Source organism: Marmota marmota, unplaced genomic scaffold, assembly GCF_001458135.2.
Source record: "Marmota marmota marmota unplaced genomic scaffold, marMar, whole genome shotgun sequence".
Taxonomy (NCBI): domain Eukaryota; kingdom Metazoa; phylum Chordata; class Mammalia; order Rodentia; family Sciuridae; genus Marmota; species Marmota marmota.
This window is the reverse complement of record NW_025999900.1, coordinates 56,835,372-56,852,307: the sequence shown is the minus strand read 5'-3', so window position 1 is coordinate 56,852,307 and position 16,936 is coordinate 56,835,372. Positions and strand designations below refer to the sequence as shown.

The 16,936-nt window shown below is 50.2% G+C and overlaps 1 protein-coding gene across 4 annotated transcripts in view; it reads left to right on the top strand.

Annotated features, from left to right (window-relative positions):
• The window catches only part of Fbln5 (fibulin 5), a 73,905-nt gene that overhangs the window by 47,759 nt on the left and 9,210 nt on the right, over positions 1 to 16,936 (top strand). For all 4 annotated transcript variants that reach the window (XM_048799212.1, XM_015494841.2, XM_048799211.1 and 1 more), the window contains exons 5-9: positions 3,429 to 3,551; positions 6,598 to 6,714; positions 9,807 to 9,926; positions 13,813 to 13,935; positions 14,990 to 15,116. In XM_048799212.1, the coding sequence (XP_048655169.1) occupies positions 3,429 to 3,551; positions 6,598 to 6,714; positions 9,807 to 9,926; positions 13,813 to 13,935; positions 14,990 to 15,116 (610 nt within the window). The remainder of the gene's footprint in view (positions 1 to 3,428; positions 3,552 to 6,597; positions 6,715 to 9,806; positions 9,927 to 13,812; positions 13,936 to 14,989; positions 15,117 to 16,936) is intronic.

Genomic DNA, 16,936 nt, shown 5'->3' with positions numbered 1-16,936 from the left:
GATAAGATTGTAAATGACCATCCCTCAATGTGGCCCTCTGTCCTGGGCCGAGGAACCCATCTCTGCCTGGGGCCTCACGGGAAGTCCTCAAGGAGATGATATGTGGACTGATCTTCATGATTTTTAAGAGCAGTTGTTTGGGATTGAAAAGTCCACTCTGGGGACATCTGAGGGAAGAAGTGATGGTGCAGATAGAGCTTTATGAGTCCTCAGAGCTGACTTCCTCCTGGACAAAACTAGGCTTTTTTGCATTCTGGAAAATTCAGTGAACACTTCCCTCCAGTTGCAAGGGTGCCGGTCACCTGGACAGCAGATAGACGTTGCCCCACCTGGGGAGAAACAACCCATGGGTGCTGTGACAAAATCTCCCAAGTGTCCAGACAGCTGTTGGGGCCCAGAAGGACACTCTGTGAAGTCCCAGCAGGAGGGATTTTGCTTGGTGCCAGCTCTCCTGGATGGCCTGGAGGTTTGGAGGACACACGTGCAGGCCCTGTAGACTGTCAAGAATGAATGAGCGAATGAATGGATAAATGACTGACTGCACCCAGCTTTCCTTTCTCTCAGGGGGGACTCTTGCTGTTCCACAGGAAAGGAAATAACAGACGCGGTTTGCGCGTGAGGATAATGACGCTTGCTCAGGTTGCAAAAAACTTGTACTTTTCCACTGATGCAGAAAAGGAGTCCCTGCCAAAGAATGTCCTTGGAGTGGGTCGATGTATTTTCCTTCTGTTATTTAAGTCAAATGTATTTAATGTAAGCAATTCAGCCGAGAGCTGGAATGCGCGAGGCATCCTTCGGTCCTGTGTGGACACCCACAGTGTGTGAACACGGCCAGTTTGAGCTCCATCAGGTGTGTGAGCTGACAGTGGTTTGGGGGTGGTGGTTGCTTTTAAAGCGCACGTTGGCAGCCCGGGGGCTGGGAAGAAGCTGTCGGGGGCTTCAGTGATCTCGATGGTTCATGTGTTCATTCATCCAACAGCTAACGGAATGCTTCCCATGGACCTGGTGTTAGGCCCAGTGTGCTTTAAGGATATGAGTTCAGAAAGTTCCAGGGACTTACTGAGTTCCCCAAAATATATTGACAATTCAGTATAAATTAATCATGACAATTAAAATTTTAACTTTTTACATGCACATTGAGAGAACTGAGGTGTAATGGAGTATCTGTAGTTCAGGAAAGAGGGAGAGTGTTTGAAAAAGTGAACCTCAGAGATTTTGTTTCTAGGCCTGAATACTTTGTGTGTGTGTGTGTGTGCTCGCACGCATGTGTGTGTGTGTGCACGCGCATGTGTGTGTGTGTGCATGTGTGTGTGTGTGTGTGTGTGTGTGTGTGTACACACATGGGCCCTTCTGAGCCCAGTCTGGTCCACTTACATGTGCTTGGTTTGTGTGGCATGTTGTGAACACTCTAAGTTACATAAACACAGAGACTTGGGAACTTGCTGGCTCCTCTGCTGTCCAACAGCTCCTCACCCACTTTGGTCTCCCTCACCCTTCATTCCCCTCAAAGCAGGAAAAAGAGCAGAAATTCCTCAGGCAGTGTTGTTCTCAGGGTACAATCACCATCCATCACTCCCCACTGGGAAAATGTAAACATGCACCAGCCGATAGCGGCATTATTTATTGTCATAAGCTTCGATATACATTGGAGCAGGAGCGGCCCATGGCCAAGTATTATTCACTGGGTCCCCTGGGGAGGCTTGGCTCGGTGGGCAGAGCAAGGCTGGAAGGGATGTAAAGGGCTGGGACAGGAGTTCCCACAGCCGAGCACTCACTGGGGCTTGGCCTCAAATCTGCACGTAGTCAGCACCTCAGGGTGGCACGGGCTCTGTCCATGTTTAGAGGGAAGAAGGCTGGCTCCACCTGGGCCCAGACAACAGTCCCTTTGGAGTGGAGTGGGGATTGGTTGGTGCCATTAATGTTGACTTGTTGCATGCAGGTGTTGGACGGGGCATCACTCGACTCCAAGAGACCATTGCCTGCCTGTTCAGATGTCCACGTGGTTGTGACCGGTGCAGAGTGTGCAAAGCACTGTGCGCCACAGGGCTCTGGCTCAGGGAGCTCACACTGGGTCACACTAATGGCTGGGGTTCAAGTCTGCAACCTGAAGTGTCAGCAGGCAGATGATTTGTGAGATGGCGTGGGGAAAAGGCAGCCACAGTTTGGCCCTCTCTGCTCTGCGTGCTCTGCCAGCTTCCTTCTGAACCTGTGTGGTCCCTCTGTCATCCCACTTGGAGTCAGACAGGCAGAGAGGCCTGAGCTCAGCCCTTGGCTGGGAGCTTATTAGCTCTCTCAGCTCAGTTTTCTCATCTGTACAATGGGATCATGAGTCCAACTCAAAGGTACTTTGGAAAAAAATACAGTAACAAACAAGGTGTTGGGCACAGCACATGGTCAGTTGCAGCCTTTAATGTTCCCTCCAGTGGCACAGTTGGAGGAGGGGGAAGAAGGTATAGATGAGCAGATCCTGCTGCAGTAATGAGGGGTGACAGGGAGGCGCAGGCGGGTGAACACAGGCTGACAATGTGGAAAAGTGGTGGAACTGGGCTGGGCAGATCCAGGCCCATGGTGGACCTGTGTGGAGTGAGCCAACACATGAATGTTTGGTGACGTCTCCTCTTCAGGTCAAAGTGAGCACGTGGCATCCCGAGGTCCCATCTTAGGATCCAGGTTGCAGAGCAGGGGGAAAGAGGGGAGAGGAGGGTGTTTTAGTTTAAACCCGCAGTTCTGAGCTCAGACAGTGCGCAGAATCTGTGCCAGACACCTTGGGAGAGATGGACTCGAATACAGCTAGATCCCTGTGCTGAAGCCCTCAGTTAAGGAGCAGGGGCCGAACTGGGCACAAGCGCCTTCACTCTGAAGCTTTGTCTCTGGGGGAAGCCTGCAGGGCTCTGTGAAGCTTGGGGAAGGGGCAGGCGTCTAGCTGAAAGGCTTTCCTGGATGAATATGACTGAGGAACTGGACTAGCAGATCCTGTTGGTGGAAAACATTGACTTAACTTCTGATCTGTTCACAGTGGTGGCTCTCAGAGTCCTGCAAACAGTAGGTATACAGCAGACCCTGCTCCACATGAATGAATAAGCCTAATTCCAAGTGCCTTTCTAAACCAAGCACTGTTGTGGTCAAGGTGGCGTCCTTCAGACAGTGATGGCATAGGGTGGCAGAAGAGGGCCTGAGGTTATGTGCTCTCTTCCTAACCACCTGCTCATCATTTGCTGTGGACTTCTTGTGATCAGAGATTAGCTCTGCCTCCTTTAATCAGAGACCAGCGTCTCCTAAAGGTGGCTATTCAGGAAGATGCTTGGGTGCAACCCTGCAGCATTATCTCCTGCCTTTTGTCCTCAACCAACAAGCACCTGGCACCTCTGGAGGCACCAGGGATCATAGAAAGGTCTAGGTGACATGTCTGGAATGCTTCTGTGTTACAGATGTGGACGAGTGTGCAACAGATTCCCACCAGTGCAACCCGACTCAGATCTGCATCAACACGGAGGGAGGGTACACCTGCTCTTGCACCGACGGCTACTGGCTGCTGGAAGGCCAGTGCTTAGGTAATGGCTCACTGGGGCACGTGGGGAAGCTGGGAGTTGCTGGCCACCAAGGATCCTGTGAGATGTGGCCTAATGGGTGTCCTAAGGGGCATAATGGTTTCTTTGAGTGGGAGGCAGAAGGCTTTTGAGTTGATATCATCAGCATCCTTTTATCCTGGTTTTGCTTTGTTTTGTTTGTGGTGCTGGGAATTGAACCCAGGGCCTTGCACATGGCAGACCAGTGCTCCACCACTGAGCCATCCCCAGCCCTCACTGCCCTTTGAAGTCAGTTGTCACCATCACCCTCATGTCATTATTATAGTTCTTTTTTGTGTTTTGTTTTGTTCGAAGCACGGTCCCTCTCTCTTGCCCATGCTGGTCTTAAACTCCTGGGCTCCAGTGGTCTTCCCACCTTAGCCTCTGAGTGGCTGGGACTACAGGTGTGAGCCACCAGGCCCAGCTTCTTATTGTAGATTTTGATACATGTTAAGGGCTCAAGTTGGATTTGACGAACCCCTGCTCCCTGCCTTCAGGAAGTTTGTGTCTAAATCAGGAAGTGATAGAAGTGAGTTATTCTGCCCTAGTTAGAAATAATATCCAGCCAAGGGAATACTTTTCCTGAGTTACCCAGATGCTCCAAGTCGCAGATGATCTGCAGATTCTGATGGGACATCACCTCCCAACACCCCGTCACTGCCACCCCTGCCATGCCCACCCCATCCACTGTGGTGTCTTTTTACTCTGAAGGAGTTACTCATCACCGATGGAGAATTTTGTCCCTTGCTCCATTGGCATCTGCTATGTGATCCTTCTGTTTATTTTTATTGGAGGGCTATTTTACTTTCCTCCCTGCTAGATCTGCACTGAGCCAAGTGAAGGAGTCCATAGCAATCTCTAGCTGTCACTTCCATTTCTTCTTCTAGGGTGTGATTTCTATGTTGCATTTTCCTGGAAAGGTCCTGCCAGTTTAAATTCTCTAAGACATTATTCTCTTGCCTAAAAGTCAGCCCTGGAGGGGCTGAGAAACACATCCAAACAACATCATGGAAGCAAACAGAAAAAAAGGATAAGGGAAGTACTGCCTTCCAAGTCTCTCTTGATGGAGGCTGCGGTCGGGTCGGCTCTCACGACCTGTCTGATGCATCCGGGAGGCCCGATAAGCCAGCCCGGACCTGGCGTGGTTCTCTCTCCAGGCATGCACCGGAGAGCTGGTACATGTGGACATTCATCAATGTGACAGTCCCCATGCATCTGAACCAACCTCTGCGCCAGTGGAAAATTTGATGCTACTGATCTGAACATAAGTAGATCAGTGAGAGGGAGTTTTTTGTACAGGAACTTAATATGTAGAATCTCGGAGCTGGAAGGGATGTTAGTTATTATGTCATCCAACTTTTATAGAGTTGGAGACAGACTCAAAGAGGAGGAACATTTTGGACAAAGTTAAAGTGAGTTGGGTTTAATATCTAAGTCTCCCGCTTCTCAGGCCAAATTTTTTGCTGTTGTTGTTTTCACCACAAGGTGTGTTGGGACAACCCAACATACAGGCCTATTATAGAGACCTTAGGGCCAGACACTCCTCTGGTCTGAAAGGTGGCAGCAACTGGCACATTCCTCTCCCTGGGAGAGGTGTTCTGTTCCACAGAGCAGGAGGTTGGGAGGGATACTCGTGGAGGCCTGGGGGAGGCCACCTGACGCAGCCCACTCACTCTTGACATCCGATGTGAAGACTTTCCTAGCTGTTTTGCAGGGCTCGTGCTTTCCCTTGGCCAAACTCTTCTCTTTCAAAATTCAATTTCCATAGATGCCTGCCACCCCTTTCTGTGCACCTTTGGCTTGGCTTCAGTGGGGGCTGCTTTTCCTCTTAGTCCCCCTAGGTCTCTGTTACCTCCCTGAGCCTTGGTGATAAGCCCAACTGCCCTGGGAAGAGGTGAGGATCTGCAGCCATACAAACCAAGGGTCTTTCCAAGCAAGAGCTGCAGGTGCTCGGGGTGCAGTGGGGTGGCCAGGTGAGAAGTTGCTGGGACTCAGAGATAAAGCAAAATCACAAGCAGGGTGCAAGCTCTGATGAGGGCTGAAAAATTGGTAAGCATTGAGATGGGCTGGGGAACTGGAGTCCTTCTTGGCAGTAGGTGATAGGAACTGGGTACAGGGTCTGAGGTTCTGAGCAGACTTCCAGAGCCCGGGGTAGACATTGGTTTCAAAGGAACTGGGGTACCTTAGAGGGAATATGATTAGTTTAGGGGGACGTGGGGATGACAAAAGGACCAGTCACCACTACAGTCAGATCAGTTGGTCCCAGCCGGAGTCTGTATAGGTGAGGACATGCCTCCTCCTGAAGGTTGGTAATTTCATCCAAGACACCCTGTCCTACGGCCATTGTCCCATCAACCTGGGATATTGCAAAGTGCTTTCCCAGTGACACCAGGCTCCTTGTGGGTTGGTGCATGTTACGGTGGTCACAGTGCCCAGCTCTGCTGAAAGGATCCATTTACCTCAGTGCTGCTGATCTCCCTGGGAAGGTCAGCCATCACTTGGAAGAGGTGTGTTTATTCAGTTGTTCACGGAGGAGAAAGCAAAGTGCATTCCAGCATCTTGGTGTTATAGGATTCACAGGCCTCACTCTAGGTTCTGGTCTGCATTGGCTCCTGCTCCTGAGGGCGGACATGGTGACTGTTAATGGAGCAATGCTGTGGTTTCTTCTTACACGTTAGGCTAACTTGTCCAGACAGTAGAACGGTGATATGGAATAGTAGAGTTGAATCTTAATGTTGTATAAATCTTAGTTTAAGATTTGGATAAACCCCAACAGGTATTCTTGCTCAGCATCCCACTCAGAGCAGAAATTTTCTTCTGCCACTTTCAGGGTAGGTTCAGGTATTCGTGGGACTGATGATTGGGGAGATGGGACATGGTAGGAAGATGGAGCCTTGTAACCCAGTTGGGACTGTCTTAGCCTCAGGTCCCCTTGCTTCCCTTCCCTCTCCAGGAGAGCTGGCAATGTGCCGTGCTGGGGATGGCCTCCGTGAGAAGAACCTGTCTTACCTCCTTGTGTTTCTGTTTCCAGACATTGATGAATGTCGCTATGGTTACTGCCAGCAGCTCTGTGCGAATGTTCCTGGATCCTATTCCTGTACATGCAACCCTGGTTTTACCCTCAATGAGGATGGAAGGTCTTGCCAAGGTATGTGACGTGCATGACAACTTGGACACAGCATGAAACACTAGAAGCAGTCTTCTTCAGAGCCTGACAGTTCGTGTCTGCGAAACACTGTTGGTAAAGTGTATTCCCATCCCTTGTCACTCACCCCCTCCCCACTGCTTACAGAAACCTGAGACCTGAACAGAGACTATGTGAAAAGGCTCACAAAGCTCTGAATATTATGGAGGGAAAAACCACCGTCATCCAGCAACTAGGAGCTCCTGCGGTCATGGATTTGCTTCTCTTTCTGTGTCTGATAGCCAAAAGTGGCCTTGCTGGCTTTCTCACCTAATCTGAAAATTTCGCACATGTCCTGTAGCCTGTGTTCAATTCCTGAGACCCAAAGAGGGGTGCTCAGGGACCTGACCTCCTATGAAGCACAAAAAAGAGCCACATGCATGCTGCAGGGCCTCCGCAGGCATTATCTAGGCCTCTCCCTGAGTCTTAGGAGGGCCTGTTACTTTGCAAAGAGTCTCAGGGGTGTGTGTGTGGGGGGTGCTCTCTCTACTCCTTGGCATTCCCCAAATCAGAATGAAAGAAAGGCACTTTCTGGTTCTCACACGATCAGTTCAAATACTGATAAGTAAGAAAAGCAAACTTTGCGTCTATTGTGGTTTCCACTGGGAAGGCCTCCTCCACTCAGGAAGCAAATGGAGGACTTGAGACTCAAGGAATTAGTGCAAGTTCTACCCTGGCCCCCAGCTGCCTGCCCCAGCCCCCAACCAGGCTTCCAGGCCCTGGCAGCAGCGTGGTCCAGGGCGGAGGCAGAGCCAGAGATGCAGAATGAGGTCTTTGTCTGGAACTGGCCACCAGGCTTCCAGGGCCATTTCCTTGTCACACCATTCCAGGGAGCGCTGGCTGGCAGGCTCTTGGCCAGCTCGTGGAGGATATTATGTCTCCATTACTTTAATCATATCTAAATCACTGGGTAAACAGGAAGGCATAAGAGTTCAAGGGTTTGGTCTTGGGCTCTTTGTAGAGCTCTCCTCCAAAGCTGGTTCTGCTAATTGTTCCACAGTCTCCACTGCATTCCTCTCAAGGGAGGGGTCATTGTCCTCTGACAGCAGAAGTGGCTGAGGTTGGGAAGTTGGTGGAGCAGGGGCCCTTCCTGCTCCCCAGAGCCCAGAGAGGGTGCCTGGCACCCTTGCTGCTACAGTAAGCGGCTTAGGGCAGATTCTGGCTTCTTGGCGCCAAGGCTGGGCCTGGAGGTGCCAGTCCAGGCTTTCGCTCAGAGGTTGCCTTGATGCACCAAGTCCAGGACCTCCTGAGGAGCAGGCGAGCAGAGGAGAGTCCAAAGTCACATGGCTTCTACAGCCCTCTCGGGGACAGGTCTGTGACAAAGAGCAGTGAACACCCCTGGCTGAGCCAAATCCAGCATGGTGATAAAGCAGCAGGCACAGCTCTCAGGCCTGGACACAGGCACCCTTGGGCAGCACGGGATGTGAGGGACACTGCTGAGCTCTGGCAGTCCCAGCACCTCGTGCGTTCATGAGCACTTTGTCCTCCTCAAAGCATTCATCTCACTGAGCCCCAACAGTAGCATTACTGAGGTCGCAGGAAGGCGTAGGTGACTCTACTTCACAGATGAGGAAGTCAAGGCTCTGAAAAATGAAGGCACTTGGCCAAAGTCAGGCAGCCAGGTGGTGGCAGAGTTGAGAGGAAAACCCAGGGCCCAGCCTTCCTCTCCAGCAGGACGGAGTGGGGTGCCCTCTGCTCTCACAGGATTCAGAAGGGCAATTGGAAAGGCTGTCAGGGGACAGCAGTAGGGCCCCAGGGGTGGAATCCTTTTGGTCTTGCTCAGAAGCAGGCCATAGATGGAGGCCATAGATGAAGGATTGAGCTCATTCATCTCCATGTGGCCAGCGTCTGGCCAGTAGCTGAGGATGCCAGCCCTAATACACACCAGCACTGGCCTGTCTGACTTGCACCCAGTGGATTAGCAGCATGGACATTTTCCTGCCTGGTCCTGCCCCACCCTGGGTGAAGAAGAAACTCCAGCCCCCCAAGGGCACCAGGGAAGACAGGTATCTCCCTGGACCCTCCTACATGGCTGCTTATTTATTTATTTTTCCTTTGAGCAAAGCCCCTCAAACTTCACCAGGAAGCCCTTACCTCCAAAAACACTTGAGTCTCTCTTCAGAGTTTTAAGAGATTTAACTGGACTTTTGAAGTGGCTTGGACATCTCTCGGCTGGAAACTCGGCCAGTGGCAGATGCAACGTGGGAGATGGGGTGCTGCAGTCCTCCAGCCAGCACCAGGGCAGGAAGGGACCCCTCCCTCCACCTCCACTACCCAGAGGAGCCATATAGGATGAATCTCTTATGCTGTGGGAAGACCCCTGACTCATATTCCAGTTCCAACTGGACCCGTGTTAGTATGCGGATGGGGGCACGTTTCTCAATCTTCAGAAAGATTTGAAACAACTTAATTGGTGTGTAATTGATATATAATTAATTGCACTATGGAGAGTGATTTCATTAGTTTTGACATGAAACCATCACCAAACTCAAGATGATGAATCCCCCATCAGTCCGGGTGTCCCTTTACTTAACCTGCTTAACCTGTAAAAAGGGGCAGTGGTCCTGAAGCAGAGTCATAAGGACTCAGTGTGAGTCTCATCTAATCAGTGATTATTTATGCATAATAAATACATTAGAACCATCATGATTTTTGTTCACCTGAAGCTTCAGCACCAGTGAAGGTGAGATATGAGCTAATTGGTGATGGAATGTGGCAGGCGGGAGAAAGAGCACGCGTTGCTTGGAAATTCTGCGGGTGAGCCTTGGAGAGAGGGCCAACTGGCAGGTGCGTGTACGCGTATATAACATGTGTACTCATTTCCCCCTTTCCTGCCGTGTGACCCTAGAAGGGGCATGTGGCTCGAGTCTCCAGTCCTTCAGTGAACCCTCTGGAGTCTGCAGGTGTGATCTAATGGGTCTCTGATAGAGATCCTTGGTGCCTGTGGATCTGGTGCCCTGGCAATAGGAGATTTTGTTGCTGGTGCATTTTTCCATTTGGTTGGTGTGTGTGTTCTATTGTGCAAATGGTCAGGGATGTCCTTTGGCTTTCTGCAGACGTGAACGAGTGTGCAACTGAGAACCCCTGCGTGCAAACCTGCGTCAACACCTATGGCTCTTTCATCTGCCGCTGTGACCCAGGATATGAACTTGAGGAAGACGGTGTTCACTGCAGTGGTAATGGGCCCGGCATTGACACTTCACCTGTTCTAGGGGCCAGGCGGGGAGGGTGGAGGGGAAGGGCTTCCTTCACAGTTGTTTCCTCTCATTTCCTGGACACATGTCCAGTCAGGGACATTTCCACAGCCACACAAAACAGAGATGAGTCACTTCCTAAGAGGTGGGGGAGAGCCTCACCTTCTTTTGTCATCTGACTCCTAACACAGCTGCCATCTAGGCATGAGGGGGTTTGATGAGAGAGAGGAGCCCTGCAATCTGCCTGTTGGTCTGAGGGTAAACTGAGCTCACTCAGTATTGACCTAAGTCCTGGGGCCAGCACAGAGAGTATTTACAGAGGATGGCGACCCAGGAATGACAACATATCTCATCAGGTGGAGGGGACATTGAATACATAAGATCATATATGTAAGTGTACCTGCTTTGGGAACTTCTGAAGGCTCTACATGTAATCAGTGTCCAGCTCCGGGTGCAGCACATAATGATCATGTAATAATTAGTCCTTGAACTCTGAATGAAAGCTTGAGTGTTGAATGAACGAAGCCTCAGCAGTCTGTGGTGAGAACATAGGTGTGGTAGCTTAGTTGATCTTTTATAAATTCCTTCCAAGCCTGAGGAGCTATGCTTCTTTGGTCATCCTAGTTTGTTGACTCTATTATAATTTTCTTATTAGCCTCCCCTTTTTCTCCCAGAAAGTTAAATTTTAATGTCCCAGATAGTTAGAAAACTATTACTAGATTAACCCCTTGAAAATAGGGACTATATCTTACTAGTATTTACTCTTTAGCATCTCACACAGAACCATGTACAGCTTCTGTCTGTCTGTCTCTCTGTCTCACTCATGGTCTCTCTGTCCTGCCTTCTTTGTAAATGTTGAATTAAAGTAAACTCTACTTCATCCCCTTTCACCATCATCAACAGTTGTGAATCAACAAAGTCCAACTTAATCATGCTTCACTGTACTTTTCAAAATAAGTGGGCCATACACTGGGGCGTGAAAATCCTTTTGTCCTGTGGTTCCTGATCCTGGGTTTTGCTGTAACAGGAACTGACCCAGGCTGTGAATGAGGCTTGTTTGATAGCTTCAGTTAGGGCTGGAGTGTCCTAGGGACAGAGCCTCCCGAAACAAATGAGCACCTCTCTCCAGGGCCAGGAAAATCAGAGCCACACTCAAGCAGTTACAAAGAGCTTTAAACTGATTAAATATCAGCCCCAGAAACAGAAATAAAATACTCTCAGCCATGAAAGGCCACTCTCTTCCTAGATTTCAATCCCCCCTGGCACTTTTTGGGAAATCTGAGCCAAGGAACTAAGAGGTGTGGAAAATTTAGCAGTATGAGATGGGATTATTTGTTTCTCCAGAATTCCTTGTAAATCCACAGATATTTTTTGACCATCTGCAGAGGCAGTGTGGTAGAGTGAGTCTGGAGCCAGATGGAGCTGAGTCCAAATCTGCCTCTGATGTTTACTACTTTCCTTAAGCCAAGGCACTTCCTGAGCCTCAGTTTCCTCCTTTGTTAAAAAAAATCCACCAAGTACTCAACAAGTAGTCATAGGTTTAGAAAAATTGGTGCACTGAAGTGTCTTTACCTGTTAATTAATCTTCCCTAAGTAAATGTCAGAGACTTCTGATTTATCAAGGAATTCAAATCCTTGCTGGTTTGGCAGGAATTTTCAGTTGACTCACTTTACTCCAAACGGCCAGTCCCTCTCCCAATTCACCACGATGGACACCGTCTTTCCCATAAGCCTCAGTGTAATCCCTGGCTGTTGCGAATTTCCTGCTTTTATGTGCATCTCCATGTCCCTGGTCTCTGTTACCCTCGCTGTGCTGGCATAGTTGCTGTGGCCTCTCCACGCAGCACCAGCCCCTTCCTATCCTTGTCCCTTTGCCCCCCGCCTCGAGATTTTCCTAAGTCATGCTAATCCTGGAAACCATGGTGGGGTTTCATGTGGAGGAGTGAAAATGGCCTAATGTGTGGTCCCTGCCAGAAACTCCGCTGTATTTCATCATGTCAGTGGAGGGTGGAGCCACAGCTCCTCTTGAGGTCTGGGAATTGCAAACAGAGATAACTGAGTGGGATTGGTCACAGCCCTCCCCACCCAACGGGAAGCAAGAGTGGGTGTTACCCTCCCTATCTGCTCACTCTGCTTGGGGAATTACCCCAACCTCAGGGCTCCCCAGATTCACTGACTGGAAGTCCTGAACATAACTGCTCAGGAGGACATGACAACATCATGTTTACCAGTTTAGGATCTGGAAGCTGGCTGTGTTGGAATTCCAGCCTTCCTATTCACTTATCTGTGAGCTTGGTCAAGTTACCCAACCTTTGCAAGCCTCACTTTTTCTCCTGAGAAACACAGGCAGTAATAATACCTCCTTTACAAGGTCAAGGTGGGGACTTAAAGGCTTGGGATGCCCTTAACCTGGAGCTTGGCATATATACAGTGAATCTCAGGAATTGACAGGGTTCACTACTACACCTGCTAGAGGTATGAATGGGACCTTCCAACTTCACAGAAGTGAATTAGGATGCTCTGGGATGATGGGCTGGGAACAGATCTGGGGCTGCCTCGTAGGGCTCCTGGGGTGGGGGCTGGTAGAAGCAGATGTTACCAGAGCTTGGAACCCACTTTAAGTTTTCAAGTTAGCATCCCAGAGCTACTGGCTCAATACCCATCACAGAGGACCTCTGAGAGAGATGGGAGAGAGCTTTCTTCTCAGATGTGAGAGGCGTTAGGCAGAATTCTCCAATGGTGGAGCAGAGGGGTGGCCTCATTTGTGCCGACACCCCATCTGGGTGATCCAGAGCCACCAGTGATCTGTGAGTTAGAGAGTAATCCGAGGACATGTCACATGGGGAAACTAGTGAAAGCAAGTTTTCGGGAAACAACAAATGCAAGAAAAACATGTTTTCTTTGGCGTGCTTGTTGAATGAGGCGCAAATGGGCGTCCAGCTGCCAAACTCTGTGTGTGATGAAGAGTTGGCTTCTCTGGAGGGCCTGCTTCTGCATGGGCTGCCGGACCAGTGGTGATGTCACGTGGGCAGCGTCCCTCCCCAAACCCCTCCTCTGCAGCCCAGGGTAGCCCAGTCCAGGCTGGTCCCAGGCCGCCTGGAGGCTGCTGTGTCCCTGTTCCAGGGAGCATCTGAGGCAGACAACCACAGAGTGGTTGCCCACCTTAAGCCCCACTAGGGCTTTCTCTTTCAAGGAAGTTTTTTCTGTTGTTATTTGTTTTGAGACTGGGTCTTGCTATGCTGCCCAGGATGACCTTGCACTTTTGGGCCTAAGGGCTCCCCAGTACCTGGGACTATAAGTGCCCATTCCTGCACCCAGCTTGATACAGTGAGGTTTTAATGTCACTCTCACCCCCTGGTTTTCTAGCCATCTCCTGCTTAATTGTGATTTTAGCAACAATATTGTTCCTCCACTTGGAGGGGAGAGGGGAATTGGCACTGCTAAAATTTCCTCTCTAGTCCCATGAATGTTTTTGAGGTCTTGGGGAAACCCCAGCAGGCAAGCAAATTGTAGCCCCTTGAGCAGGTTAGAAATGAAGGTTCTTATGGATATACCTGCAGGGCAAAAGTGACTCAGAAAATAGTGGATGGTGCAGCTGAGCCAGACCAGAACCTGTTGGAAGCTTGATGGAGATAGATTCCAACTCTGTGTTGAAAGGTATTTCCTAGCAACTAGAGCTGTCCAGTATCAATGGACATCCTCGGTAGGTAGTGAGCTCCCCAGCACCAGAAGTGTTCAAGAAGTGAACTGACCACTCCATAGCAGTAAAGCCATGTGTCCACGGGTAGAGTGGGTGAGTTGGAGATGACCGTAAGCTCCCATCCCTAGTCTGCCATAATAAACAGCAGGTGTAACTTGTCACCCCCAGATATGGACGAGTGCAGCTTTTCTGAGTTCCTCTGCCAGCATGAGTGTGTGAACCAGCCTGGCACATACTTCTGCTCCTGCCCTCCAGGCTACATCCTGCTGGATGACAACCGAAGCTGCCAGGGTAAGACTATCCAGGGGGCCTGCTGGGGCTGACAGAGGGGGTCATCTGGACACCTTCACCTGGGATTCCTCTGTGGCTTCAGGAAGGTGGCGGGAGTGAGGGTGTGAGTGGGTGTTGGTGGATCCCGGGGTGGAACTCTGGGTGGGACCCTGGCCTGGTGCTTCCTCCTCTCCCTGCCCAGTGACACATCCTTTGGCTAGGATGCGGGCCCCACTCACGCTTCTGTAATGAATTCTGCAGATCTAGATTGCAACCTCTACGGCCTGGTTTCTGCCTTGCCCTGTAGCTCTCTCTGCAGCCCTTCTAAAGAATGCTCCAGACCCAACCAGGACTTCTTATGACCTGCCCCAGAGACCGGGGCTCAGGCTTTCTCATGCGGTCTGGAGGGTGGCTTGCTCAACTTCCTCTACTGACTCCCTAGAGAATGGATCCTCAGATACCTGATGCCCCTGACTTCTAGGACCCTCGAAGGGTCCAGATCCCAAGCCACTGAAGGGCTGGGTCTTCTCCACATGGGCAGCTTGGCTTATTTCCAGTCCTACACTACCTATGGGGGGATCCATGCAGGAGCAACTGGCCCATTATTAAATTCCTTGAGCCTCCTTTGCCCAGTACTAAGCCAGAACTCCCCATAGGGGTGTTGGGAAATAAAAATATCATGTGAGCTACAAATGTGAGTCAACTGTGAAACTACATTTTCTAGTAGCCACATTAAAGGCATACGAAGATACGCTTAAATTTATTTTATTACTCTATTTTACACAGTGGATCCAGAACCTCATCATTTTGACATGGGTTCAATGTAAAAATTACTGATGTTTTGTGTCCTTTCTTATATTCAGTATTAGAAATCTGGTGTGTGTATCTTGCAGCACTTGTCAGTTTGGGCTAGCCACACGTCAAGTGCCCAGTGAGTAGCCACATGGGCAAAGGCTGCCATCTTGGACAGTGGAACTCCATAGTAAGACCAGGTGGCCCCGCCTCTCCCCTGTGACCCGGGGCCAACATCTAGTAGTGCTGCCCTGCTTTAGCTTCTCATCTCCCTGCATTCCAGACATCAACGAATGTGAGCACCGAAACCACACGTGCACCCTGCTGCAGACTTGCTACAATTTACAAGGGGGCTTCAAATGCATCGACCCCATCCGCTGTGAGGAAAATTATCTGCAGATCAGTGATAAGTAAGTCACAGCATCCCCTGAGGAAGTGGAAACCTGGTCCAGAAGGGTCTGGTCCAGGGGGCTGGCAGTGTCCTGTGAGGAAGAGTACACTGGCCGGGGCATCACAAGACCTGGGCCACTGCCTGCCCTATGCACTTGTGTGGGCATGTGTATGCACATGTGTGTGCACACACAACACTGTTCTCTACCGGTCCCCGACTCGTGCCAGAGCTATGTGAAGATTCTCTAGAAAACTAACCAAGCAGACAGGCGGGGTTCAGGAATTCCTTTTCCCTTTCATGACTGTTCTGGAAACACAGGACTTTCAGGGCTTCTCAAATGCAGCTCGAAGAAGCCTCCCCTGGGGATCCTGTCAGGTGCAGGTTCAGATGCGGTGGGTTTCGGGTGGGGCCCATGATTCTGCCTTTCAGAGAAGTTTCCAGGAAAAACAAAGGCTTCCTGCTCCTGGGACTTGCTCTATGAGTAGTGAGGTGCAGGAAAATTTTCTAGAGAGTTATTTGCTTGTCTACTTAAGTTTCTGATGTCATAATGGTCAGCACATTACTAAATCACCAGATGGTAAACATTAGTGTTGAGGAGACAACTAAAGAAAGACAGCTTCAACAAGATGAACACACCCGACCGTGTTTCCCTGCCCTGATATCCTGTGAATTCCATTTCTTTTTCTTTTAGGAGGGATCCTCAGCCTAAGTCCCCCGCCACACACATACATGTGCTTATACATCTTTTGCTCTTCGCTCTTCGCTCTTCCATTCAGCTACAGTTTCTACCCATGAGATCTCCAATCCCTTACCCTGCAGATCAAGGGTTGGACTAGTCACACCATCCTGCCCTCTGTCTCCAGAAATGTGGCATCTAGGACAGGAACCCACAGCTTACATGGATGCTTCCCCTGGAATAAAAAATGGGCAGAGGAGAGGACAAAGCCAGGACAGGCAGGTCCTTCAGAGGTGTCCTTGCCTGTTCCCTAGAGCCCTGCTTCTAAGCAACCCTTTAGAACAGAGCGTTCCGACTGCTGGGTCAAGAGCCCTTGGTAGTTGATTAGAGCTTCTGATGGCTCTTGCCCACTTCTGCTCCTGGCTCTTGCCCACTTCTGCTCCTGGTTTCGCTGGTTTGACTATGGCCAGGGACAGATACAGGTACAGGAAGCACAAGCCGGTGTTGTCGGTGAAGTTTTAGCCACGATGCTGATACCTCCCTCCGCCCAGCCTGCCAGCCGGCCCTGCCAGCTTCTTTCCTGCCCAGGTGTCCTGTGCCAGGTACACTAGGACCTGCGCTCACCGTGTAGCCCACACCAACACGTCCAGCCTCGCTGCCTGTGTGCCCGCAGGTCCCGCCATGTGGAAGGCATCCCCCCGTCTCTGCATGGCCAGATCCACACCTTCAGATGGCTGCTCAGAGGCCCCTCTCCCAGCTGTTTGTGATCCTCCTCAGCTGGGAGCCATCATTCCCTCCTCCAAATCTCTTGTAGGAAACAATTATTTTCTACATGACACGTGACATTTTAATGTGGCCCTTTTGGCACCGGGGACATTTTGATTTGGCAATTTTGATGCAGCTTTAAAAAAAAAAATACTTTAAAAACTCTTTGTACATACTTGCTCGTTAACCCTTGGTGGGCTCTTGTGTGCTAGGTGCTGTGGGTTTTGGGGGCTTAGAGTCCGAGGAGAGAGATGTTAAATAAATTGTCACATAAGTAGGTTTGGGTGGGTTTTATCAACGACAACAACAACCAAAAGGAAACTTACAGAAAGAAAGTAGGTTGGATCTGGCCCAGACCTAGGAATCCACAGGCCCTGTGAGGAAATGTCCCCTGGGCT